The 24,244-nt window shown below is 34.5% G+C and overlaps 2 protein-coding genes across 2 annotated transcripts in view; one reads left to right on the top strand and one right to left on the bottom strand.

The window, feature by feature from the left end:
- The window catches only part of LOC117104504 (aldehyde dehydrogenase, mitochondrial-like), a 6,596-nt gene extending 6,159 nt beyond the window's left edge, over window positions 1-437 (bottom strand). The window contains exon 1 of the mRNA XM_033245356.1: window positions 402-437. Coding sequence (XP_033101247.1) covers window positions 402-437 — 36 coding nt within the window. The remainder of the gene's footprint in view (window positions 1-401) is intronic.
- Window positions 438-2,599: 2,162 nt separating this feature from the next.
- LOC117104498 (nicalin-1-like) lies at window positions 2,600-20,169 on the top strand. Its single transcript, XM_033245349.1, has 14 exons — window positions 2,600-3,088; window positions 6,046-6,233; window positions 7,419-7,563; window positions 8,394-8,488; window positions 9,187-9,270; window positions 10,156-10,259; window positions 11,157-11,245; window positions 11,405-11,529; window positions 11,666-11,856; window positions 12,505-12,631; window positions 13,511-13,677; window positions 14,513-14,566; window positions 15,535-15,613; window positions 17,550-20,169. Exons 1-14 carry the CDS (start codon window positions 2,914-2,916, stop codon window positions 17,610-17,612), a joined length of 1,686 nt encoding a protein of 561 aa, XP_033101240.1. The 5' UTR covers window positions 2,600-2,913; the 3' UTR covers window positions 17,613-20,169.
- The last annotated feature ends 4,075 nt before the right edge of the window (window positions 20,170-24,244 follow it).

Below are 24,244 nucleotides of genomic sequence, written 5' to 3'. Positions count from 1 at the left end.
AGTGAATGGGATCTACAACCTCTGAATTTGCCTAGTAACAATGAATTCGTCGAGAAAATGGTAATATTTTATGAGAAATAGTCTGTAATTCTCATTTTTTTTTTGCGTAAAACTAAAATCCATGCCAATATTTTTCCATGATTTATAATAATTGGAGTAATGCAAATGCATATTTTCTAAAAAAAAGTCAGTTTTTAGTGAAATTTTGCCGGGAATGGGGCTTTAATTAATTGACTGACTCTGTTAGATACTATAGTTCCTCTGGTATAAGCCCACCCCACAAGGTACGTTTCTATTAATTTACTTTGTATGCCACTGCTAGTACTGTAGCATCTGGTATGTGACAGAATGATGGTTGCTAATAAAAGTAATACCATAAAAACTTGCAGTAGGACTATTACCTGAGTATACTTAACTTCTGGTGGCAATTTCGACATTGTGCAAAATTTAGCAGTAGGTAAAAGGATACCTGTAAAAAAATACTTTAAAATATGATTAAAAAATGCAACAAAAACGAACTGCCATGGTCTGCTTTAAGAATATGATATTGAATACAGCACATGTACATTCATACTGCCCACAACTTACTGGGTATGGAAAATAGCCGATTGATGAGTGGACTAATCATACGATAAAAATATTGTTGGGTAGATGTGAATGCAGACGAATCCAGATTATTCTACTTTGGCTGCAAAAGATGACATTTGAAACCAAAAGTGCATTGGAATATTTTCTCCATGGCACAATGTCAGTGTGGGAGCCAAGTCAATCACCTGTCAGCCATGGCTCGTTAGGATTCAAAAATTTACTTTTTAACATTTTTTTAGAAAATAATATTACCTTGCATCTAATTTCCCCCCCCCCCATCCTCAGGTTTCGAGGTCACCTCATCAAGCAATTTGGCCAAATCTACGTATGCAGAGAATGTAGGACGCCAGGTAGGACGGTCACGCATGAGTGATTCCGTTCTAGCGTCGCGTCGTCGCACAAATCGAAAGCTCCCTATTATCAGCTGTGCTGTGCATTTCAAAGCATCTGTGCTTGAATCTTGGCTCTGGTGTTGGTTTGAGTTGCCAGGAACATGGATAGAAAGTAAATCCTTTCTTTTTTCGTCAAGAGTCACTGCGCCTCGGAATAGTTCGCTAGATAGACAGCGCATTATAAATGCTGTTTAATTATTATATTAAAGCTTTTATTTTTTATACTATTGCAAATTGGTCAAATTTGTTTTCTCATTTCATTTCAGTAATCATAATTCAAAATAATAATGTTTCCATGGGTGTTTTACAGGGGTCCTAAGTCTCCCGGAAATCGTGGGCCGCTCGGGAGCAAGCATGTCCCGGAAATTAAACTATCTCCGCAAATTCAGAATTTTGCGTGTTTTTACTGCTTAATTATCAATTTTCTCATGGAAGTCAGTGCCGATTAGTATCACTATATTCAGCAAAATAAAGTTAAATGTGTTAAAGATGTACTGTCCCTTGAAAATGACCAAAATCATAAAAAAATAATTTTTAAATTAACTTATTTTGCAGTAACATACAAATTATTAGCATGAGCATAGAAATTATTAAATTTAAAAAATGATGTTCCCTGAATTTTTAACTGGATAATTATAACAAAGATAATAAAACACTCCAGTGACTGGAATAGTTTTTATCATATTTTTCACTGTAAAATGATGATTTTTATGGGTAAGCATTTTTTAAATACACTAACTTCTATGTAGATAATTTTTATGTTACTTCAAAATGGGCAAGTAAATAAAAAAAAAAATTTTATGATTTTTTTTTTGTTTTTTGCAAGGGAGAGTACATCTTTAAAAAAGCTCATTAACCAGATCAGTGGCGGATTCAAGGGATGGGGAAGCCGGCCCGAGCCCCATAAATTTTTTTAAAATTATGAAAATATGGGGAAATTAAAAATTTGAATTTTAAGTGAGAGGGCCATTTCTGGCCATTTGAGGTGCCATAATCATATTGTCTTACCTCAGCTCCAACCATGGTGGCAGTGGCGAATTCTGTTGCTCCCCAACCCCCAAATGTTTAAATTTAAAAAAAAAAAATAAATAAATAAAGAAAGGAGAAAAAAAAAATATTCAAATCTAATTCTGAGAGTGCCATTTCCGACCATGTGCCACAATTTTAATTTTTCTTACCTCAGCACCAACCATGATGTGGCTGAGGTGGGTTGACCCTCCATCTGTGAAAGACTGAAGGAAAGTTCCTCCCTGGGTCCCCTCTATTTTAAGTTCATGAATCTGTCAGTGGATGGATCTGATGTGGTTGTGGTCCAGGCCTCCTAGGCAAGACCCTCCATCTATGAAAGTTCCTCCCTCCTCCTCAGATCTCAGAAGGAACCACCAGTCATGGCAGATCCAGATTCCAGGTACTCCTACTTTTCAATACAGTCAGTAGCAGTGTGCTGCTATCAATTGATCAATTGTTTCCCCGCTTGGTGGTGGTAATCCCATCCAAATCTCTCTGGCTGACCGGACAGAGTGTGGGCCACGCGAAGAAACTACCGCACACTGGCAAACAACACAAATTCACATAAATATATACATTTAATAATTTTCAAAACATACCTTAAGTTCCTTTTCAAACGCAGGAACTTAATCCAATGTATTTTTTTACAGCAGGCCTAGGCTATACCCTAGCTTTTTAAAATCCGGGATCTACCGACTAATTTCTACTTACACGACAAGCTACATGTGCGTGTAACTATGAAACTGAAGCTTGACACTATTAGAACGCTGACTATCGTTCCCGCTGCCGTTTTCTTAGATTCCATTGCAGACAAACAAAACCTAAGCAAAGGTCGGCGTTTTGTACAAGCTAGGAAAGATTTCATGTTCACGTGCAAAAATTATTCAATAAATATTGTACTCTACCAGCCTTTTTTCGTGCCAAAATGTGGATTGAAGAAGCTAACGAGATGCTTGACATGTTGAGGGGAAGTATTCCTCTGACAATTATACTCATTGTGCCCGTTTTAATCATGATTTCTCCGTGTGTACCAGTGGACGCAGCCCATGAATTTTCAGTTTATCGTATGCAGCAGTATGATCTCCAAGGCACACAATACGGTATGTCAGCGTGACCGGCGTTCGCATTCTGCAGAGTGATTAGGCCTAGCGTAAGGTTAGGCACCGATATGAAGATGGTCAAAGAGCAATCCCATTAGTAGTAGGTGTACGGCCGTCCCGAGGCAAAACGACGTAACTGACATTTTTGTCGATTTTGAGATAATGTCATTTGGGGGTATATTAAACACTTCTGAATTACCTGGGTGAAACTTTCAGGTCTCAATAATGAGTCGTTTCTGAGATAGCACCACCTAGGCCTATCTTTAAGCACAAAACTTTAAAAAGCCAGTGATTTTCTGTGGCAAAACAACGTAACTACAAGATTACGTGGCAAAACAACGTATCTGTGATGAAGATAAGTTGCTTTGCCACGGAATGCTATTCAAAAATGGTCTAGAGCTGATGGAGTTTGGCAAGGCAAAATTAAATGGTTATTGCCATTGGTGTTTTAATATCAATAATCTTAAACAGCGATGTATGAACAGGTCAAAGGCGATAAATTCCAATGTCGCATTTGCAACAATACCGAGTCTGGCATGTTTCCGTGGCAAAACAACGTATAATTATCACTAATTAATAGCTTTGCAATAAACAAATAGTTGTAATTAAAATTTTACATATAATCACAAAGTCTAGTATACCATCCTGCAAAATTTTAAAAGGCTACGACAATTTAATGCGAAGTTACGAACATGCAAACTTTAACTCTATTTTTCTCCAAAAGTGAAAATTTCATGTTACGTTGTTTTGCCACGGAACGGCCACATAGGCCTAAGCCTAATCATATTATTAAATATTATTAGGGACCTCAGACCTCCATGCCATTGTCCTTTTCAAATTATATCCAAGGATCTAGGCCTACAGTAGACTAGGCTAATTTGTATTTTTTGTTTTTTGATTAAAAAGACAAACAGAAATCTTTCTTATTCTTAATTAAATTGACCCACCCTGTTGTTTTATTAATAGAAGGCCTAGGCAGTTACGCCTAACATCCTTTTTTACATATTATTTCTTTTGGATAGGCCTACTGTAGGCCTACACCATGTAATATTAGCCTTGCAAGGCCCTAGGGGCCTAGACTAGGCCTAGGTGAGGATATTTCTGATGCATCTTGTTTATTATATTTTTATATATTTTTAGTCAACAGGTCAAAACGGCAAAAAACCATAACGGCAACAAGTCAAAATGACAATGACCAAAACAGCAAAAAACCAAAACAGCAACACTTTTTGACCAGAACGGCAATGGACCAAAACGACAATGACCAAAACGGCAATGGCCGAAACGACAATAAGTAAAAACGGCAATAAACCAAAACGGCAACACTTCCAGAATGACATACTGTATGATAATTGGCAAAATGGTTAAATAAAATACTACTACAGTATGCTACTAAGCCTAGGACTAGAGAGTCTAAGCTGAGGGCGTAGACTATTTTAGATAATAGTAATAATAACAACAACAACAATACAACATACATATTCAATAGTAAGAAAGATTAGGGGAACACAATACAATTTAAAACCAGTGGATATTTAAATAATTAAAACCTTAAAATACAGATAATATGAGGCTAAGCAAGCTATGTCATGAAAGTAAAAAACGGGAAAGAAAAGAAAATAATAATAATAATAAATAACACTTTAAAAATAACGAAATAATTCTTCATGGATGTGTAAAAAAAACCAAAAAAAAATGATTCAGAGAATTATAAACCGCTGCCTGCGCCCGGTGGCGCTTCAGTCTTGGAATTGAATTTTGCTCCTTTGCCATTTTGGTCTATGCCTATTACCGTTTTGGTACAGTAGTTGACATTGCTGTTTTTGTCATTGCCGTTTTTGTTTATTGCTCTTTTGGTCATTGCTGTTTTTGTTTTTTGCTGTTTTGTCCAGAAACCTATTTTTATATAGGCTTAGGCTACATTAGATGCACTAAATGTCCTGTCTCTGCCATCAAGCAAACAATTCATAGCCTATACCATCCTAATTATTATTATTATATTGATTGATTGATTAAACTGATCCAAAACTTTAATTAATTAACTGTATGTGTACATTTTCAGTATTTGATGCCATTTTAAATTTAACTCTACTGTAGGTATTCAGTATGAGATAGACTAAGTCTCTAATATTTGGAAATATACATGGTACTACCCATACTTTAAATTTTTTTAATTGCTCAGCAGATATTTAAAAAATCGGCTTAAATTTTGGACGTAAAATAGTTAGGAAAATTGTTGCATGAAATCGCAATCGCTGCATACCCTGTAATTGCATTGGTTATACTGTATATTAAGATTTGGTCAAAGCCCGAATTTTGGCGAAATATGCGTGGAACTCAGCCCTAATTTTCACCTCCGGGCCCCCCTCAGCACCTCCACTTTTAAGACTCCTACACTACAGTATGTCAGCCACTGCTGTACAGTAAGGGTTGTGAAAAATCTATATTTACTGTAGGTCGTTATTTTATCTGCATTAATATTATGTCTTAGCCTAAACAGTTTATTATGATAATAAGTTCATTGTTTTCATTTTAGGTACAAAAAATAATTTTGTTTTGTTTCCATGGACATTTCCATTTGTAATCAATATTTGACTAAGAACAAAAATAAGAGTTCTGTTTTCTTACTTTTTGTTGTAAAATCTTAACAGGAAAAACAGGAAAATATAGACAGTATAAAATAAAAATGGTTCAAAAGATGAAAAAATAGTGTTTTCAATATTGTAGAGTTGAACATGCCTAAAGTTGAATGCAAAATGGCATTGAAAAACTGTTGACTCCTAGATAAAACTCGACTTACAATGTTAAAGATCGTTAATTAATGGAAAACACAACCATTTAGCATGTAAAACAAGACAAACTAGAAATTATTTGAGTTCTAAAGGCAAAGTCAGCTTAAGCAAGTTTAACTGTATCACAATGGCTAAAGACCTATAGGTTGTTTACATATTTTACAGGATGTCGCAATGCACTGGTTAACATGGAAGCACGGCCAATTAATTCCAATGTTATGGTCAGGAGGTGTCTGGTAACAAGGCTTGCAGAGCTTACTGCTGAACGTTATCAAGAAATTATTGAAGGCGCGGGTGCTCTGTTGGTTCTGCTTCCAAAGGACATCAACTCATTACCACAATCTGCTGTTCAAGTATGTTTGTACTCAGTACAATATACAGTTTTTTTTAATAGTCTTTATAAATGCTTAGTAGTGTATTATACCCTTCACTGTTTCTCTTGTTTTTCTGTTATCATCTTACATTCTTCCTGTAATTGTAATTAGCATAAATTGGTGTACTGTAGCCGCGTTAGTCTAAACTATACAGCAAAAACAATAAAATGACAGGTAGTGCTTTAAGATTGAGCATAGCTCAGTGAACTTCATCAGGTGACTACAAATGAAACTCGAGCAGTCACTCCATAGATACATACCTCCACCCTGTGCCTACTGTTGATACCGAAAAGCATGCAGGCTGTGTATGGGCATTTCTTATTTTCTTTTATGCTCGAGGATAAGTTCAAGGTGGAAAATAAATTTCCGTAACCTTGAGTCCTTGACCTTGTACTTTAACCATTTTCTTTCTCAAACATTAATCATCTCTTAGATTATTGTATACCATTCCACAAAATTTTTTGATGATGCATTCCTTAGTTTTTCCATAATCTTGCTAACTACAGTATAACAGATAGGCAGACAGAGGTGAAACATACTGTAGCCTCCTTGGTAGAGGTAATGAAATCAATCTCTTTTAATTCATCATGAAACACAATGGAGGGTGGATATTCCATGCATGCTATTACTACAGTATACAGAATTCTTCCTGTAGTAGGAAGTTGTTAGCAGTTTAACTTTAAGACACTTTTGTGACCCATAATTTATGAACCCTGAGTTAGGCCAGGGTAAATAGATGATTGGATTCTTATCAATCTTATGAAGTCTGTCAGTATTTTTTTGTCTAATTATATTGACAAGAGCTCAGCTTTTGGAAATTGAAAATGATTGTAAACTGTCCAAAAAAGTTGAATATGTAGTACTGCCTCATAAACCTTATAACTTGAACATTAAAAAAAAAAGCATTTGCTTTCTATTTTATATCAACTGTGGCTCTGTATTTTAAAACAACCTGTAAACTGTGTGGTGATGTGAGTGGTGTTCATGTCTTGATTGATAGGTTCATGCTAAAACTTTCCTTCTTTTGAGCAACTTAAGTATTATTGCTGTGCTTGTGTTAAGTCTCATTATATTATATAAAATAAACAAATATTTTATAAGAGATTATATACAAACTCCGAAGAAATTAATTAATTAAAATCTTTTTCTGTTGTTCTATTATAGTATTGGCTGGAGTTAGAACCACAGATTTTAGAGCAGGAGTCCAAGGTGCCCATATATTTTGCATATGAGGATGACCGCTTGCTGGAGATATACAATGATATCAGCACTGCAGTCAGTTCAGACCAAGCAGCTTCTGGTGCAGAAGGTTAGCTGAAATTCATATTTCTTGTGGTTTGTAAAAAAAGAGATTTATTAAGAAAGGTGAACACCCAGCTACAACTACTGTACATAAATCCTGCCTAGTAATTATTTTGAAAACATTTAACATATTACAAATTTATTTTAAAACATACATTTTGGTTTAAAGTTTTTTGAAAAATTGTGATAAGGGTTTGTATTAATTTACATTGGCCGTATTTTATTGTTCTTCATTAAACCATGCCCGCCTGCGCAGTGGTGAAATCCTACTTAAACGAAGACGATCAGACGAATAGAAAACTAGTTAATATTCAACAAACCAAAATGGCTGTGTAGTTGCCATGATACACACTAGTGTAGTCAAGTTGCTTCAGTTTGCAGCTGAGTTTTTCGAAAAAAAAAAATGTTTTCATACAGTCTTTGAATTCTGCAAGCCTACAATTATTTTTTGACTTTATGTGGGTAAATATTATTAATATTTTCTGAAATTAATTTAAATTATATTATATAAACACAAATGTTGTTTTGGAGTGTACAGTATAACTTATTGCAAATTAACACATTCTGCTTTACGTTATTTTCTGTTGCCAACGAAGTCTATATTACTAAACAGTCAAATGAAAATAGTACTCGACGAAATATTGTTGTCATCGAAGCGAACCAGTCAAATATGGCCATTGTGTATTTCCAACATGACACAAATGTCTATTCTAGTATCTATCTCATCTATATTTTTATTTGACACATTTGCTAAATTATAAGGTACACTATAACAATTGCTGAATATACAGTATTCCAAAATTGGTGTACAATTTGCATATTGGTTTAATTTTACAGCTTTGCTTGGTGCAGTTTATGCCAATGGTTTTCAAATGGTGGTTTCTGGATCTCAGTCTAAACCGATGAAGGATGCAACTATTACTAGTCTTCAGGTAAAACACATATTTTTGAGTGATTACAGGGGTGCAAAGTGCGGGAAGTTTCTTGATTTGATTGGCCTAACGGTTATGTCATGGGCACTGTAACCTTCAGCTATAATATCGGTGCTGGTTCAAACTTCTCAATCAATTTTGGTTCCGGTGGTGGAACAAGTCTTCTCAAATAAGGACTTTAAACTGTAGGCCCAGTGTAAGCATTTAGCTTGTGTGCAATTTAAAGAACTCAGTACATCCTTCAAGAATGGTAGGGGTTACCCCGGTGTACTGGTCCATTCAGTCCCCTGTTATTTAATGGATATGCCACGTAGGAAAGTGATTAAGTTTGCTGATTGGCATATCCTTTGCGCTCGTGCCTAAAGCAATGAAATGAAAAAAAAATTTAAAGTGGCGATTGGGACACCCTTCCACACTCCTGCAAGTAAGCAAGAATCACTCGGGAAAATATCCCATCTCCCATAAATTTATAATATTTGCATATTTTTACTACTTTATTATCAATTGTCTCAAAGTCAGTTCCTAGGGCAGCAAAATAAAATTAAATATGTTAAGAAAGCTCATTTAACCATACTGCTTCCAACTTTAGCACCCTGGGTATCAAACTTATTTTAAAGCATAGGTCTATAAATAAAACCCATCAATTAATATACTGATGGATTAATTTACTTTAACATGGGTAATAATTTTTCTTTCAGGGCAAGCTATCAGGCAAAGGTATAGAGGACCAGTTGCCCACCATTGCTATAGTTGCACATTATGACTCGTTCGGAGTTGCCCCAGTAAGTATTATTAACTTTAGAATTATCTCAAATTGTCAAGGCTATATGACTGTATATCATTATTCCAAACTTTCGCCAATTAATTCAAAACAGAAACACTTCCAGAAAAAGATGGGAAAAGAAATGAGGTAAAGAAATTAATGAGAAATTAAAATGGTGAAAATTTCTTGAAAAATGGAGGAAAGGAAATTTGAGATAACAGAATGGAAAAAGGGAAATTGAGGGAAATGTTGATTTCAATCTCATTCTTTTTCAATTTGTTTGAATGTTTTATATTGTAACTTTTTCCAACAAATTCTGTTTTGTTTTTGTGGTTTTAAATTGTAATTTTTGTTTGTTTGTATTTTATACTATGAACCCTTTTTGTGGAATTTTCAGTGGTTTTTTTCTTTTTTTATTAAAGACCCCAATTCAGATAAGTTTATTTTTAAACATTCTTGGCTGTTATTCCTTGGTTCATTCAGATAATGCTGTCATTTGTTTGTTGTAGGATATTTTTGTCGTTTTTTTTATGTACAGTTAATCTCGCCTAAGTTGACTTTGCCTAACTCGAATAATTTCTTAGTCGAAATTAATTTACATGCCAAATTGTTGTGTTTTCCATTAATAACAATCTAAAAGTTGAACTTATCAGTCAAATAATTTTTCAATGGCATTTTGGATTTGACAAGTTCAACTGTACTTGTATTTTAAATATATCTAAACTATGCTAAAACTAGGGCTTAATATATAATAAAAAAAATTGAATTGAAAGTTATAATAATAAAAAGTTACAGAATTCATAATATTTTTGTGTATTTGAATTGTTACAAGGTATTTTTTTTAAATTGTTTTCAAGTAGGTTTTTTTAAACATGTGGTATTTATTGTTTAATTTTGTTTGTAGTATCTTGCTCGTGGTGGTGATTCAAATGGAAGTGGAGTCGCTGCTTTACTCGAGCTAGCAAGACTCTTCTCAAAACTTTATGCAAACTCTAAAACACAAGCAAAGTATCCTTTCATTTAATTAACCTGGAAGATATCTGTATAATGGTAAAGATGAGGAGGATGAGGATAATCATGATGAAAATGAGCATAAGGACATAGAGGAGGATGATGATAAGGATGCTGAAGATGGAGATGAAGATAAAAGTGACAATGAGAATGATGACGCAGATGATGACGACGAAGACAATGAGGATGATGATGGTGAAGACAGAGATGGTGATGATGACGATGAAACTTTTGATAATTTATCCTGTTCACTGCTGTAAAGCGCATAGAGCTATTTTACATTGTGTGCTATATAAATTGACAATTATTATTATTATTATTATTATAATAATGATGTTGATGAGCATGGTGATGAGGATGAAGATGAGGATAGTGATAATGAAGATGAGAATGATGACAATAAGGATGATGACAATGAGGATGATGACGGTTAGGATGAAGATTGACAATGAGGATAATGAAGGAGACAGTGAGGATGGTGGTGGAGAAGATGATGATGGTGAATAGGATGATGAAGATGATATGGGGAAGATGAGGATAATGATGAAGAGGATGATGAAGATGATAGGGTGAAGATGAAGATAATGATGGTGAAGAGGATGATGAAGATGATATGGTGAAGATGAGGATAATGATGGTGAATAGGATGATGAAGATGATATGGTGAAGATGAGGATAATGATGGTGAAGAGGATGATGAAGATGATATGGTGAAGATGAGGATAATGATGGTGAAGAGGATGATGAAGATGATATGGTGAAAATGAGGATAATGATGGTGAAGAGGAATGTGATAATGGTGAAGATGAGAGGAGTTAGTGGTTTATCCTGGTGTACAGTATGATAATCTCCATATTTGGTGTTTGTTATCCTGAGCTACATTAATTCCTTTAGGTACAACCTTTTGTTTCTTCTTTCTGGTGGTGGTAAATTCAACTATCAAGGAACAAAACGATGGATTGAAGACAGTTTGGAAAGTACAGGTAAAGACTTTTTGGATGTAATGTTGTTGCTTTCCTTAACTGTGTGTACTTGTTTTGTTTAATAAAAAAAACAATGAATGATATAAAATACTGAGTGAAATATTAATAAATTAAAGGGATTTTAGTTAATTATGTTATTTTATTATTCATTTTGATTAGAAACAACGATTCTAAGTGAAGTTTCCCATGTTTTGTGCTTGGATAGTATTGGTGCTGGTAATAGCTTGTTCATGCATGTGTCAAAACCGCCAAAAGAAGGAACTGTCCCTCATAGTGTTTTACAGGTAAATTTAGAATAAAAACAGGGAGTATATTATTGTTGGCGTAATGCACTGTAAATCAGACAGACTTTAAAATTTTAGATACAGAGCACTCGACTAACATTTACAATAAATGCCTTTCTGAATTTTGTTTCTTTAGGAGCTGATTGCTGTTAGTAAAGATCTATATCCAGAATTAAATGCCAGTATGATCCATAAGAAAATTAATCTAGCAGATGACTTGTTGGCATGGGAACATGAGAGATTTAGTATGCGTCGTCTGCCGGCTATGACAGTTTCTCATTTTTCTTCTCACTTGGATACTTTAAGAAACTCGATCTTAGATGATGGGTAAGTTACAAAGGGCATTAGTAGTTTTCAGGAGGGGAACAACAAGATCCCCTGTTTTCTCCAACCAGTCTACAGCGGGATTGCAATACTGTTTCTATAAGCAGGCCACACACTGCATTGTACGATGGCTGCATTGCCTTCTGCCGACGAATTCATTCCTGCTGTCAGTGTCCACTTGATGATGTGATGTCGTTGACTGATTATAGATGATAGACTGTGTGGATTGTCATTTAAAATTACGTTCTTTACGTAAATGTGTCAGCTAGTGACCATCAGGTGCAGTGTGAATCCAGCTTAAGGTAAAATAAATTGCAAGATTGAGATAGAAATTTAACAGCTGAGTCTCAACTAATCTAAAAAATTTTAAAAAAATTATTAGATATATGGAATTAACCATTTTTTAACACCTGGTTTTTCAATTATTTGATCTTCCATTTAAAACCCTGAGTTATAATTACCTTCGTAACAAAATATATGTTTAATATTTATTATGTTCGCTTAACAATCATTAAACCTAGAAAAGTTTAGGGGGTGGTGGAGATGGTCTAGTGATGGGGAGTGTGGTGGTAAATTTGAGAATGATATTAATAGTGCTGATGATGATAATAGTGATAATCATGTTAATAGCCATATTCATATTTTGTTCAGGTCAACGTTAGACACTGCAGTGTTAGCTAGGAACGTGAAGATTATTGCTGAGGGTTTAGCTAGACACCTATATGGATTATCAAGCAGCTCATCCAATAAATCCCTAGAAGTATTCACTGATTTGCTGGTGAGTAAATACCTGCACGTAAATGTTAGTATGTTTTTAATTTCATTTCTTAGTCTCATTATTTCATATTATTATTTGACAACGCAATGCAGGAATTAACTCAACTCATGTTTACAATTCAACTTTTCAGAGGTAGTTTGTATATTGTACTGTATATATTTTTTTTCCAGTCTTTATTTTTTTAAGTGTAATTAATCTTTGTTTTTTATTTATTTCATATTGTATTACTGTATTTGTGTAGTTACAGTAAGCATCAAGGAAACCAAATTTCATGTTCGCCTTGTTTCGTTCTGTCACTTTGTTTAAAATTTTGTTTGTACCTACAGTAAAATATTTAATATTATGCAATTGCAATATTCTGCCAAAAGGAATTTATTCCTGTAATTATTTAAGATGCTTAGAAACAATCAAGCGGGTTGCATCATGGGTTTGGACAAGGGTTCCTCTCAATTTGGGGAGGCCAGAAGTCATCCAATGCTACAGTTAGGGTCCAAGAAGCAAGACTTTAACCAAGATGGAATTATCAGTATCAACATTTTCAGTGGCGGATTCAAATTGGGGGGTGGGGGGAAGCTAGTCCAGTCCTAGGGCCCTTTTTAAATTTTTCAAAATAAAAAAAAAATGAAGAAAAAAATAAAATTTTATTCAAATTTTAAGTCTGAGAGAGTGCCATTTCCGGCCATCTAGAGGTGCCATAATTAAAAATGTTCCCTCCCTGGGCCCCTCTATTTCAAATTTCTGGATCCGCCACTGATTTTGTTATTTTTTCCTAAAATTTATAAGCTTTTTTTTGCCTAAAACTGAAGATGGATAAAATGATTAAGAAGGTAATATTTTTATGCTAATCATTTTCTTTGACGACGTTTTTTTCTTTTTCAGGCTGTAAATGAACCTTTCTTAAAATCATGGGTCACTTACCTGTCCTCACAGTCCAGAGCAGCACAACTTATGACTAAGGACTGTTCAGTAGTCACCACTTTAGAAGAGAGTATGAAAAAGATTTTTAATAATGAAGTCAGTAAGATCACTATTAAAGCTGATAAAAGGTACCTCTATAATAAAATATATGACATTTACTTAGTAAATATTTTTATATATGAATGATGTTTGCACTACCTGACGTGTTATCGTTACCATAGGTAGGGCAAGCATCATTCATAATATTTTCACACCTGGTATCAAATCCGATATCAAATTATCGCCCTATTTCAATTTTATCAATATTCTCCAAAGCCCTTGAAAAATTATGACAATACTCTCAGGTTTATCACCAAACATACCATTTATTATATAGCAAACAATATGGGTTTAGGAAAGGTTACAATACCTCCATGGCACTTATTGACCTCACCAATAAAATTGCTAATGCATTTGAGACCAGACAATATACAGTACTATCGGAATCTTTATTGACCTTTCTAAAGCCTTTGACACAGTTGACCATAACTTTCTTTTACATAAGCTTTCTCACTGTGGTATTCGCGGTCCCTCCCTCAGACTTTTTCCAAGTTATCTTACTAATCGTGCCCAGTGTACCAAATACTCCAGTTATATTTCTAATTTTCGTCGATCACTTGTGGTGTTCCCCAGGGATCTATATTAGGCCCGCTTTTATTTCTTTTATATATCAATGATATTCACTTATCTTCTGAACTTTTTGCTTTATGCAGATGACACCACTGTTAACTCTAATTTGATCTCCATTTCCCAATACTTTGTTCCCCAAAAAACTTTCAGTCAGTCACAAGAAGTTTAGCTTCATTCTTTTTCAAAGTCCCCAGAAATAAAAAAATCCTCAACCTCCTGCAATTTGATGGTCCTAATTACCCGTATACCCCAACCTAAACAAACTAATTGTCATATTGTCTTATTATTTGACAGGGAGCCAGAGTTTATTTACTATGATGGCATGACAATGAAGATGAATGCCTACAAGTAAGCATGACTATATTTTCTTATGCAGTTCTTTTCAAACTTGGATTGTCAGGGGAGGATTTAGGGAGGGTGGGGGAAAGCCACGCCGGGGTCCCCCTTTTTGGAAGGTAAGAAAGATATTTTAAAAAAAAGAAGCAAACAAACAAACAAAACAAAATTATTGATCACCCAAAATGCCTTAGAGGTTATTTCCGGGCGTGTAGAACACAAAAGTTTCCCCCCAAGGTAGTCTTTCGGGTGGGGGGGGGGTTGACATCTCTGGACCTATCCCTGATTGTAGTCAGTATCTGATGTGTATTATGATTTAAATGTTGTACATGAAGTTTTACATATTGAATGCAATGAGAGGAAGTGTAATACAATCATACCATGTTGAAAAACCAGTTCTCATTAAATCACGTAATTTAGTACTGAGATGGGAGGTTATTTTGGGATCACCAGGTGTTGTAGAGCCTTGTTGTCGAATGTTTCTGAAGGGTGCAGCAAATATCAGTCTGGTTGTCAGCGCTGGTTTAAAATGTATTTTCCACTAGTGTAAAGCATTTCTGTAGTTTATATAGCCAATACACATGATTCATAGCTTTCCATAATCATTTTATTTTGTTTGTATTTGTGCAGATAACACCACCTTAGGGGATCCCGAGGCATTCCCCCGCAAAAATTTTGTTTTCTAGACTCCCAAAAATAACCTCTGAGTCATTTTGGGCGATAAATTTTTTCTTTTGCTTTCTTTCTTTTTTATTTTTCTTTTTTTTAGTTTCCAAAAGTGGGGGCCGAGGCCAGCCAGGCCACCCACCCTTCGCCAAATCTGCCCCTGATGTGTAGCATTTAAAAAAAAAATTACATTATCATAACCTAGAATCTTGTATTTTGTATTAGTTGTCAAGACATTCTCAACAAACAACAGTTCTTTTCAGAACTGCCTACGTGGTGTGCCGCAAGCATTAATTAAGTATTTTTTGTTACAGTGTGAAGCCAGCAGTATTTGATCTATTTCTTGCGGCTGCTATTGCCTGCTACATTGGAATTGTCTATTTTATTATCCAGGTTAGCATCATTATAATACTTTTTTTAGGGGTAATTTGCACACATTATTATCATAGCAATATCATCAATAACAATGATAATATTGATACTGTGCTTGATAATAGTTGAGATAGAATTGTAATTGTTCACACTCATAAGATATCATTTAATTTATTTCATCTCCACACATTATCAGAAATTATACAAGAACAGGAAACTGTGTTAAGAAATTATTTCATTACATTATTAATTTGGTCCAATAACTGACAGTATCCACAAATTTGAAATATGGGGAAACCATTGCAAATGAAGTGAATTTAATCCAATAGCAGTGCTGGTGAGCCCATCCCCATCGCACATAACAAAATTATTAAATATTAAATTCTTGTATGATAATAATTAATACTTTCTACATAATAATAAATAATTTTAAATTGAATTTTTAAGTGTTTTATAACTACTGTAAATGTATTTTTTGAATATTATAATTGATCTAAATTTAAACCTTAACTCAGCCAATGGCTTCATCTGTTTTTACATACTATCAACAAGACAATAGATAGGCCTATGTACATTATAATAAGCAATTAGTAGAGCTGCACATAGTGCACTAATGGAAAATTATTACAGTATATGCAGGTTAGACTTAACACTTGAAAAATGTTTTGAATGCATTAAATCTAACCTAAGTATAATAATTTTCAACCTAGTGTACGATGTATGCAGCTATAATAATTGCTTTGTAAGTCAATCACCATCTTTTAATGGTAGTTTTGATAATCAGCTGTTGTAGCAGTCATCGTTTGCTATAGTGATATGATCATTCTGCTCTGTGTGTATATTACATTTAACTGTGCGCGCATATGCTAATATGCTCCTGCAGTACTACACACAGCTAGCTCGCAAGACGTTACACATCAGTTCGGGTACGATAAATAACTATTTTATTGTGTTTGAAGAAATTGTAGTGCTATTTTGATAGACATTTGTCAAATAAATAATAAAATAAAGCATTTGAGAGAATACAGTAGGCCCTAATCACTTTTTGGTCGATGCAGACAAGTAAAATCTTTCATATCTAGACAAGACAGCGGCTACAATCTAGGCCACCTCGGCCTCCCGCCTAAGCCTACGTCTTAATTTCGTTCCTTGAGTCTTAGAATATTCCTCTTAAATGTTCATTCTTTAACTGATTAGGGTCCATTGATTCAAGGATTTTTTAATTATTCATACTTAATATTGAATTTGAAGTTACTTTCTTCGGGTTCAAATCAACCTTGTTTTACAAAAGTAATTTTTCAATTACCACTTGTCAACAAACAAGGGTCTAGAATTCATTGTGGTGCGTGATATCATGTACAAAAGTTGAATTGGTCGTTTGCACACGAACCTAAAAAAAAAAAATCATGCCAAGCGTACATTAATTGAAAAATTATTGTGCTCTAGGGGATAGGCAACTAATATTGGGAGTTGCAGCGATGACGTCACGATTGACTTATAAAATTGTTTATAGTACTATACAAGGATCTAGCATAAACAGATCCCAAACAGCAGTAGTCCCTAGACGCCTTTATTAGGAATTACCAGGAATTCCCCGACAAAGGGATTCAAGCTCCCCGACAAGGGCTCTACCACCCCCCCCCCCCAATTGGGGAAACCTAGCCCTTCTATTCCCAGGGTCATGGGTTCAATTACTGTCACAGCTGTCACAAATAAAACCAAATCCACTCCTCATAAAGAGATGATTTATTGAGCATCATCCATCCTATAATTTGCAGTTAGATGCAAATGAAATATAAATGAATAAATAAAAATGCTATCTTAATGACTGTGAAAAATAATAATAATGCTGGATCCATGGCAAAAGCCCAATACAGATATTTAGAGAATATATTGGTTATTTGTTTCCACAAAAGATTTATATAAGATTTATAATGGAATTTATTTTTCTTCACAGAATTTTCCAGTTCTGTTTTCCTTTATGAAGGAGTATTCAAGTGTGAAGGCTAAAGGTCAATAAGACAGTGTCTTGAAACACAATGCAAGCAATAAGTATATGAACGATATACCTCGGTAATGTTACAACATAAACAAGTATCCTGCTAAAAGAAACTAGCAGTGTGAATGGGTAATACAAAAATGGTATTAGTTAAAATAGGTAACATTAAAATTATTAAGTGTAAATGAATGGGCCAGTCTGTTTACCCCTCTTGAAAAGTTTCTTAGTTACTTTTAATAGGTCCCTTTGTATCCTGTTGTTTTTGAGGGGTGGCTTTATTTCAAGCAGAGAAACATTGCTAGAAGTGAGTGTATGATTGGTATATCAACTTACAACACAAGGTAATTGTTGCATAATTGACTAGTACAGGTAGATAGAACTTGTTAGTTGTTGTGAATTTGAACCTTGATAAGGATTGGCCATGTATTAGCTAAGGTAAATGATTGAGATTTCTTTTGAAGTGACAAGGTAAGCCATGTGAGATGAATTTACAAGCTGGAAGTTCCATTAGACAACTGATTTAACACATTCCATCCATTTAATTTCTGTCTTGATGAAAGAAACTGTTTCTGTCTTTGTTTTAGAAAGATAATTTAGACTGTAAATTAACTTTCATTTATAAAATTCAAAATCATCAAATGCATGAGTAAATTCCAAAAATCATTATGGGATTAATGTTCAACCTAAAGCCAAGCCTTTACTGCATCATATGGCGGTTGTAAGATCCCTGTGAGCGCTAGGCAATGTGGCATCGTATGCTTATTTTTGAACGGATCAACATTAAAAAGACCTGTTGTGCGTGTCATGGTGTCTCATTCTCAATAGGATCACGTCGGTTGACTGTTTTGAGCAGTGAGGGCACTGTTTATGTTGCACCAAGGTTGTCTTAAAGTAAAGTATATCTTGTCTTAAGGGCAGTTTCCACTGAGTGCAGTGACAGGTGCACTCTCATTCATGCTCGTACCTAACTCTTATCTAATACGGTACAAGTTTTTTGCACTCGTAATAATCTCAAACTAGTAGGAAACTCGGTGCTTCGCTCGGATTAATTTTTATGTAACTCATAACCAACTCCGTAAGGTTGTACCTCACTTGTAGCTAATGCCTAGTAAGCTCGTCAGCTTTCCCAAGTGAATTCAATCACGAGTTTCACAAGTTTTTAGCTCGTAGAACTCGTGCGACTCTTGTATGAAATCAACCTAAGTGGGAGAGGGGCTTAAACCTATGTTCAGTCTTCGTGTTGAACCTTATACGATATATACAATGTAATACAGTGTATTTTTCTTTATGAGCCTGATACAGATTGGCCTAAGTTAAGATAGGTCCAAGTAATGTTGACCTTCGTAACTCGAGTAACATTTGTTAAGGTTAGCGCTAGTTCAGAATTTCCCTAGATGTTTGTCATTTGGTGTTAGCCATTTCAGTTTGGCTGTGTCAGTGTGTTTCAAAATTTTGTAATTTTTTACATTATTGGTATCCTTTTGATGAGGGCAAATCAGAACATGTTTAGATAGTTAATTATTAATAATAATAATAATAATAATTATAAAAATTCCAGTTTTTAAAGGATCATTAAAATTTACAGTTGTGGAATATTTTGATAAGCATTGGTGCTGTCTATAAGGATCCTTAGCAGCTATCTTTTAACTGTTTTTCATTATTTTTTTTCTTATTAATATAATCATTTACCATTCATTACAGATGTATTGTCCCCTAAAAATGACAAAAAAAAAATTTTTTTTTTAACTTTTAATTGAAATTAACTTGTTCATTATGCAATAACATACAAAATTATGAACTTGAGCCTAGAAATGATTGAGTTTATAAATGTGTACCCTGAATTGTGTAGTGGATAACGATAAAAATAATACAAACAAATTATGGGTAAACATTTTAAAAATACGCACAATTTCATTGATCAAGTTGAAAATGTTTATGTTACTGTATTTCATTTAATGAGTAAGTAATAACTGAATGATATTTTTCTAATTTTTAATTTGGTTTTTTTTTCAAGGGACAGTATCCTAAGTTCATGAATCAAAGATAATATTGTTGTGTTTTTGAAAAATCTGTTGTGACCTTTGAACTGTTGATGTCATTAACAAAATCCTGTTAATCCTCAGAGAACTACACGGTTTTATTCTTTGTCATGGATGGTGTTGTTTTTTCTAACAATATTTTTATGCACGTTTATGGTTGTAAACAAAATATAATCTATAAAATATAAGTGTATTTCCTGCACATGTTTACTGTTTATAGTATAATACATACTCCAAGTATTGAAATGACATAATTAATGTCAAAATATTGAATCCCAACACGATGACGTGCATTTCGATACTTGGGGTATGTGTTATACTATCTTATCTGAGATTAATCAGTGAACCTTTTTGTTTACTGTTTATTTTAATAAACTTTTTCGATAATGACATATAAAATACAGTACCAAAGTAATATATTATCTTATACTGATATTATTTTCAATACATCCAATGAACAAAATCTTTTGTTTACAATGACTTACAATTGTAATGGAATTGTACAATGGAATTAATAAATCATATACCATACCAATGGTTTTGCTTGTGTCCATGGATACAGTGTTTTTCCAATCAAGTTTTAGACAGTAACGCTGGGGGATTTTTAACGGACGTTGCTATGGAAATAATTATAACACAATTTTATCTGTTGACTTGTTATTAAGCAATGCAGATATGAATTAATCACTTTATTGATCGGAGATTCGTCTTTAAAGTGTCGTTGAGCAGGCAGGTTTTTATATGCAAATATAATAACCGGTGGGTGTAATATTCCAGGCCTCTTTTTGACATTGTATTTTATGGGCCTGTGGTGAGGAGTCTTATGGGGATGGTTGGTCAGTGAGTGGTGGTGTAATGCCTTCGAATCTCAGGGGAGAAGCTGTGGTGTAATGTCTATAATGAGCTCATGGGTCCCGGGTCCCCAGTCGGTGGTATGTATTGAAATTTAAAATATGGTGGCAAAAGTAAAAACATGTGCCTCCCCACATTGGACCCGCTTCTGTCCTGTAGGGCCTCCTATTAAACACCCAGCGTTCTACTACGGAGCCATGACAGTCGGACAAAGTAAAAAGATACTACAATAAAAACTAGCTTTAATAAAACAAATAATTCCTGGCTTTTAACTGTATTGCCTATATTGCATTCTTTTCGGTCTTAATATCTATCTATAATTTAAGGTAGGGAAGGGATTCACTCAAATACGTCCCTCTTCTGCTTTCGTGACATTTACTTGAGCCTCAACCAGGACTTCTCATCCCCATGCCAAGTGACTCCTCTTACCGCAGTCCAAAAGGGTCCCGGAGGGCACTCCTACTATAGACAGCACTTGTCTGAAATGGTCCAGAAGAAGGCACCCCAAACTTGCAAGTTAAAACAATGTAATTCCAAGTTTTTAACTCAAGAATGTCCTAGCGAACTCACATGGCAATACTTTTACACAATTCCCATCCAAAATGTTCCCCCACAGCTGGGATCAACTAAAAACTAAAGTTTAAAAATAGTTCGAAAAAAATAAAATATATGAGCTACACTGGTACCCAGGGCTATTAGGGCCCATTCATAAATAGACCTAAAAAATAATTAATAATAATAATAATGAATAATAATAATTAATAATTTCCAACTTAACAAAACGGCCAGCGGGCCCCTCGATAATATTTGGTTTTTTAGAGCAGTAGTTATTGATTACTGTGTTACTTTCAAATCAATAGTGTATTCAAGGGTGCTCCAGCCCCCCCCCCCCCCCCCCCCCCCCCTCCCCACCAATTTTTCTAACAATTTATAAAAGAAATAGGGGAAAAAGGAGATTATATTAAAATTAGAGTCTGAGAGTCAAATTTCCGGTCATCTAGAGGTGCTATAATCATAAATTTTCTAACCTCAGCCCAACCATCAACCGTGGTGGGGCTGAGGTGGTCGTCTTCATCCTCCACCTGTCAAAATCTCACCCGGCTACCCCTCTATTTCGAATTTCTAAGAACTTCAGGGAATTCCCCATCACATCAAAGGGCCCGGCAATTAATCTTGCACGGGGCCTCTTCGCACCTAGCTACGCCGCTGCCTTTGGCCACTTTCGTGACGAAATCATGGGCACCCAACTCTGTTTACCCCGGACCCCGCGACTCGTCGGTACGCCACTGTGGGTGGTCTTACAAATGCCAGAGGCACAGTGGTCCATGAAGGTCTATATGAATAGCATTTGTAAGGTCTCGAGAAGCGATTGTTTGGTCTATCATGGGAAGAGAAGAGAGGGCCCGCTCGATCGTAAAAGAGGACCAACTCTAGAACAATCACCCCCGTCCCACCCAAACCCGTTACAAGCCAGTGTTGTTATTGGTATACGTTTTTATCTGTTTTACATAATGCCTACATGCACTTGCATCTGTAGATACACAGTACATTACATTACATTATTAGGCAGGATTTGTTAATACTGCTGTATACATAATAATGATAATGAGGAGGAGGATAAAAATAATAGAATTATTGATTCCCTGTACCTCCTGAATATTTGCATATCGTGTTGTATGCCTTCTAAAGTGCGGTTGCGTATACTCTCGTCGTAAAGAGCGGCCCTTTCTCTTAAGCGACCACTTTCTCGGACTCGAGAATAATTTCTAACAGAAGTTCAATTTGATTTTTTTTTCACGAACATATTTCGTACACCAGTGCATCTATAGAAGATACTATTATTGACCTGTGTACTGTTTCATGCAATTATGCACCTACACAAAAAATAATCAAGATAAAAAACCACATGTGTTTGATACACATAAACATGATCTGGTTTTCTAATGCTAATGTCTATGTTTTTCATAAGAAAAGTTAATATTTTATTATCTATAAACATGCAAACGAATAACGAATTGAATTATTTAATCTCATTTTCACTGGATTCTGAGACCATTTTAATAATACATCGGCCTACCATCATGCCGACCGATAATTAAATTCGTATCATCAAATAGACATACTATAATTATAGTATATATAGTCTATTTGATGATACGAATACGACAAAAAAAAAAAACAAAAACAAAAAAAAAAAAAAAAAAAAAAAAAAAAAAAAAAAACAGGCCATTCAATATTATTATCAACATTACTATTTTGCTTTATTTTATTTTATGTGAATGAGGATTGGGTTTTACGTAGTTAAAGTTTTGATTTATTTTATCATGAAACAATTTATTTTACCTTTATGTTTTTTATGAATAGGCCTATTATTTTGTTGCTAGCGGCACTTTAGAGAGGTCCCAGACAGTAGGCTTAATGCCACGTTTGAGCAATCCCGTCTGGTGCTGGTTAGCATTTTAACTTTTCTGTTTTTCTTTTTTTTTTTTTTTTATTGTTGTGTGTCTGTCATGTGTTGAACTGAAGACGAAATAAATGATACGTTATGATATGATATGATTCTTCCCCACAACCACAGGGACATTCTTAAATTGTCTCACTTTTTTGGCCTAATTGTAGTGGTTGCAAGTAAAAAGGGGGAAATGAATGAATGAATGAATGAATGAATGAATGAATGAATGAATGAATGAATGAATGAATTAGGACATCAACTACTTGCTAAATAAATTGCAAATTAGTACAATGGGATGAGAGTGGAAATGTACTTCTAATTTTAAACTATTGGGAACAGAAGTCACTCTTTTAAGAATGAATTTTCAATTGGAAAAGAGAGAGATTGGATTGGACCCTGTATAGGCACTTCCAAGTGATTTTTTTTTCAATCTTTAAAAAATAGATACCGGTATTGTAGTAAATGGATTGCCATATACATAGTTAACATATGAGATGGAATTGACCGTTCCGCTAAGCCTTATAATACCTCATGGTTGGTGTTGGAGGTGGCCACAAAACGACATTATGCACTGCAGCTGCATTCGTGAATACAGATTTGTGTGACATGCGTATATTTCATTGTCAAATAATTGTTCAGTTTGATTGACACTATGGAAAGTTCCAATGCTAATGAAAAGATCGTGAAAATTTGATGAAGTCTAACCTGCATGACTGGTCAATTTGATCGAAATTGAGAAAAAGTGAAGGATGTTTTATGCAAAAGATTTCGAATGTTTTATGCAAAAGATGTCGAAGAGATATTGACGAAACGCATCTTAGAATTAAAATACAGTAATTATAGAAACCTTTCACTACATCATTACCACAATGTAAACATTGCATATCGGTACATCAAAAATAGGTATGAGACTCATTTATTCAACTTCCAGTATAATACGCACGTATTAGACCTATTTCTTTTTTTACTACCAATAATTCATGTAATTTCACCCATTCTTTGTAGTAATGTACGCTTGAAGGTCATTTTTTGTAATACTGTATTAGTATTTTGTCGATATATATTATATTTACCTTGATGTTTTATATCAGTTTTCAATTTGATGTCTTTTATAATGACTGTGTCAAACAATGAAGTTTAATATAGATCATCATCAATTCATCTGTAGCATCTGCTCATCAATATCGATATTAACGAACGGTTCAGGAAGGTCCCATCGCTAGAACATTACACTATTTAGCTAGCTCTCGCAATGATTTTACCACAATATCTTTCTAGTTATGCCTTAGTTACATCACGGTTTTGATCTT

This window comes from Anneissia japonica, unplaced genomic scaffold, assembly GCF_011630105.1.
Source record: "Anneissia japonica isolate Jap-2015-1 unplaced genomic scaffold, ASM1163010v1 scaffold287600_len331809_cov165, whole genome shotgun sequence".
Taxonomy (NCBI): Eukaryota; Metazoa; Echinodermata; class Crinoidea; order Comatulida; family Comatulidae; genus Anneissia; species Anneissia japonica.
This window is presented reverse-complemented; position numbering and strand designations above follow the sequence as displayed.

Excerpts from the sequence above, each read along its gene's own strand:
- LOC117104498 (XM_033245349.1), top strand. The coding sequence starts at position 2,914 with ATGTGGATTGAAGAAGCTAACGAGATGCTTGACATGTTGAGGGGAAGT. Across the intron at positions 3,089-6,045 it reads TCTCCAAGGCACACAATACG|GATGTCGCAATGCACTGGTT; the intron begins GTATGTCAGCGT and ends CATATTTTACAG. Across the intron at positions 11,530-11,665 it reads TCCCTCATAGTGTTTTACAG|GAGCTGATTGCTGTTAGTAA; the intron begins GTAAATTTAGAA and ends TTGTTTCTTTAG.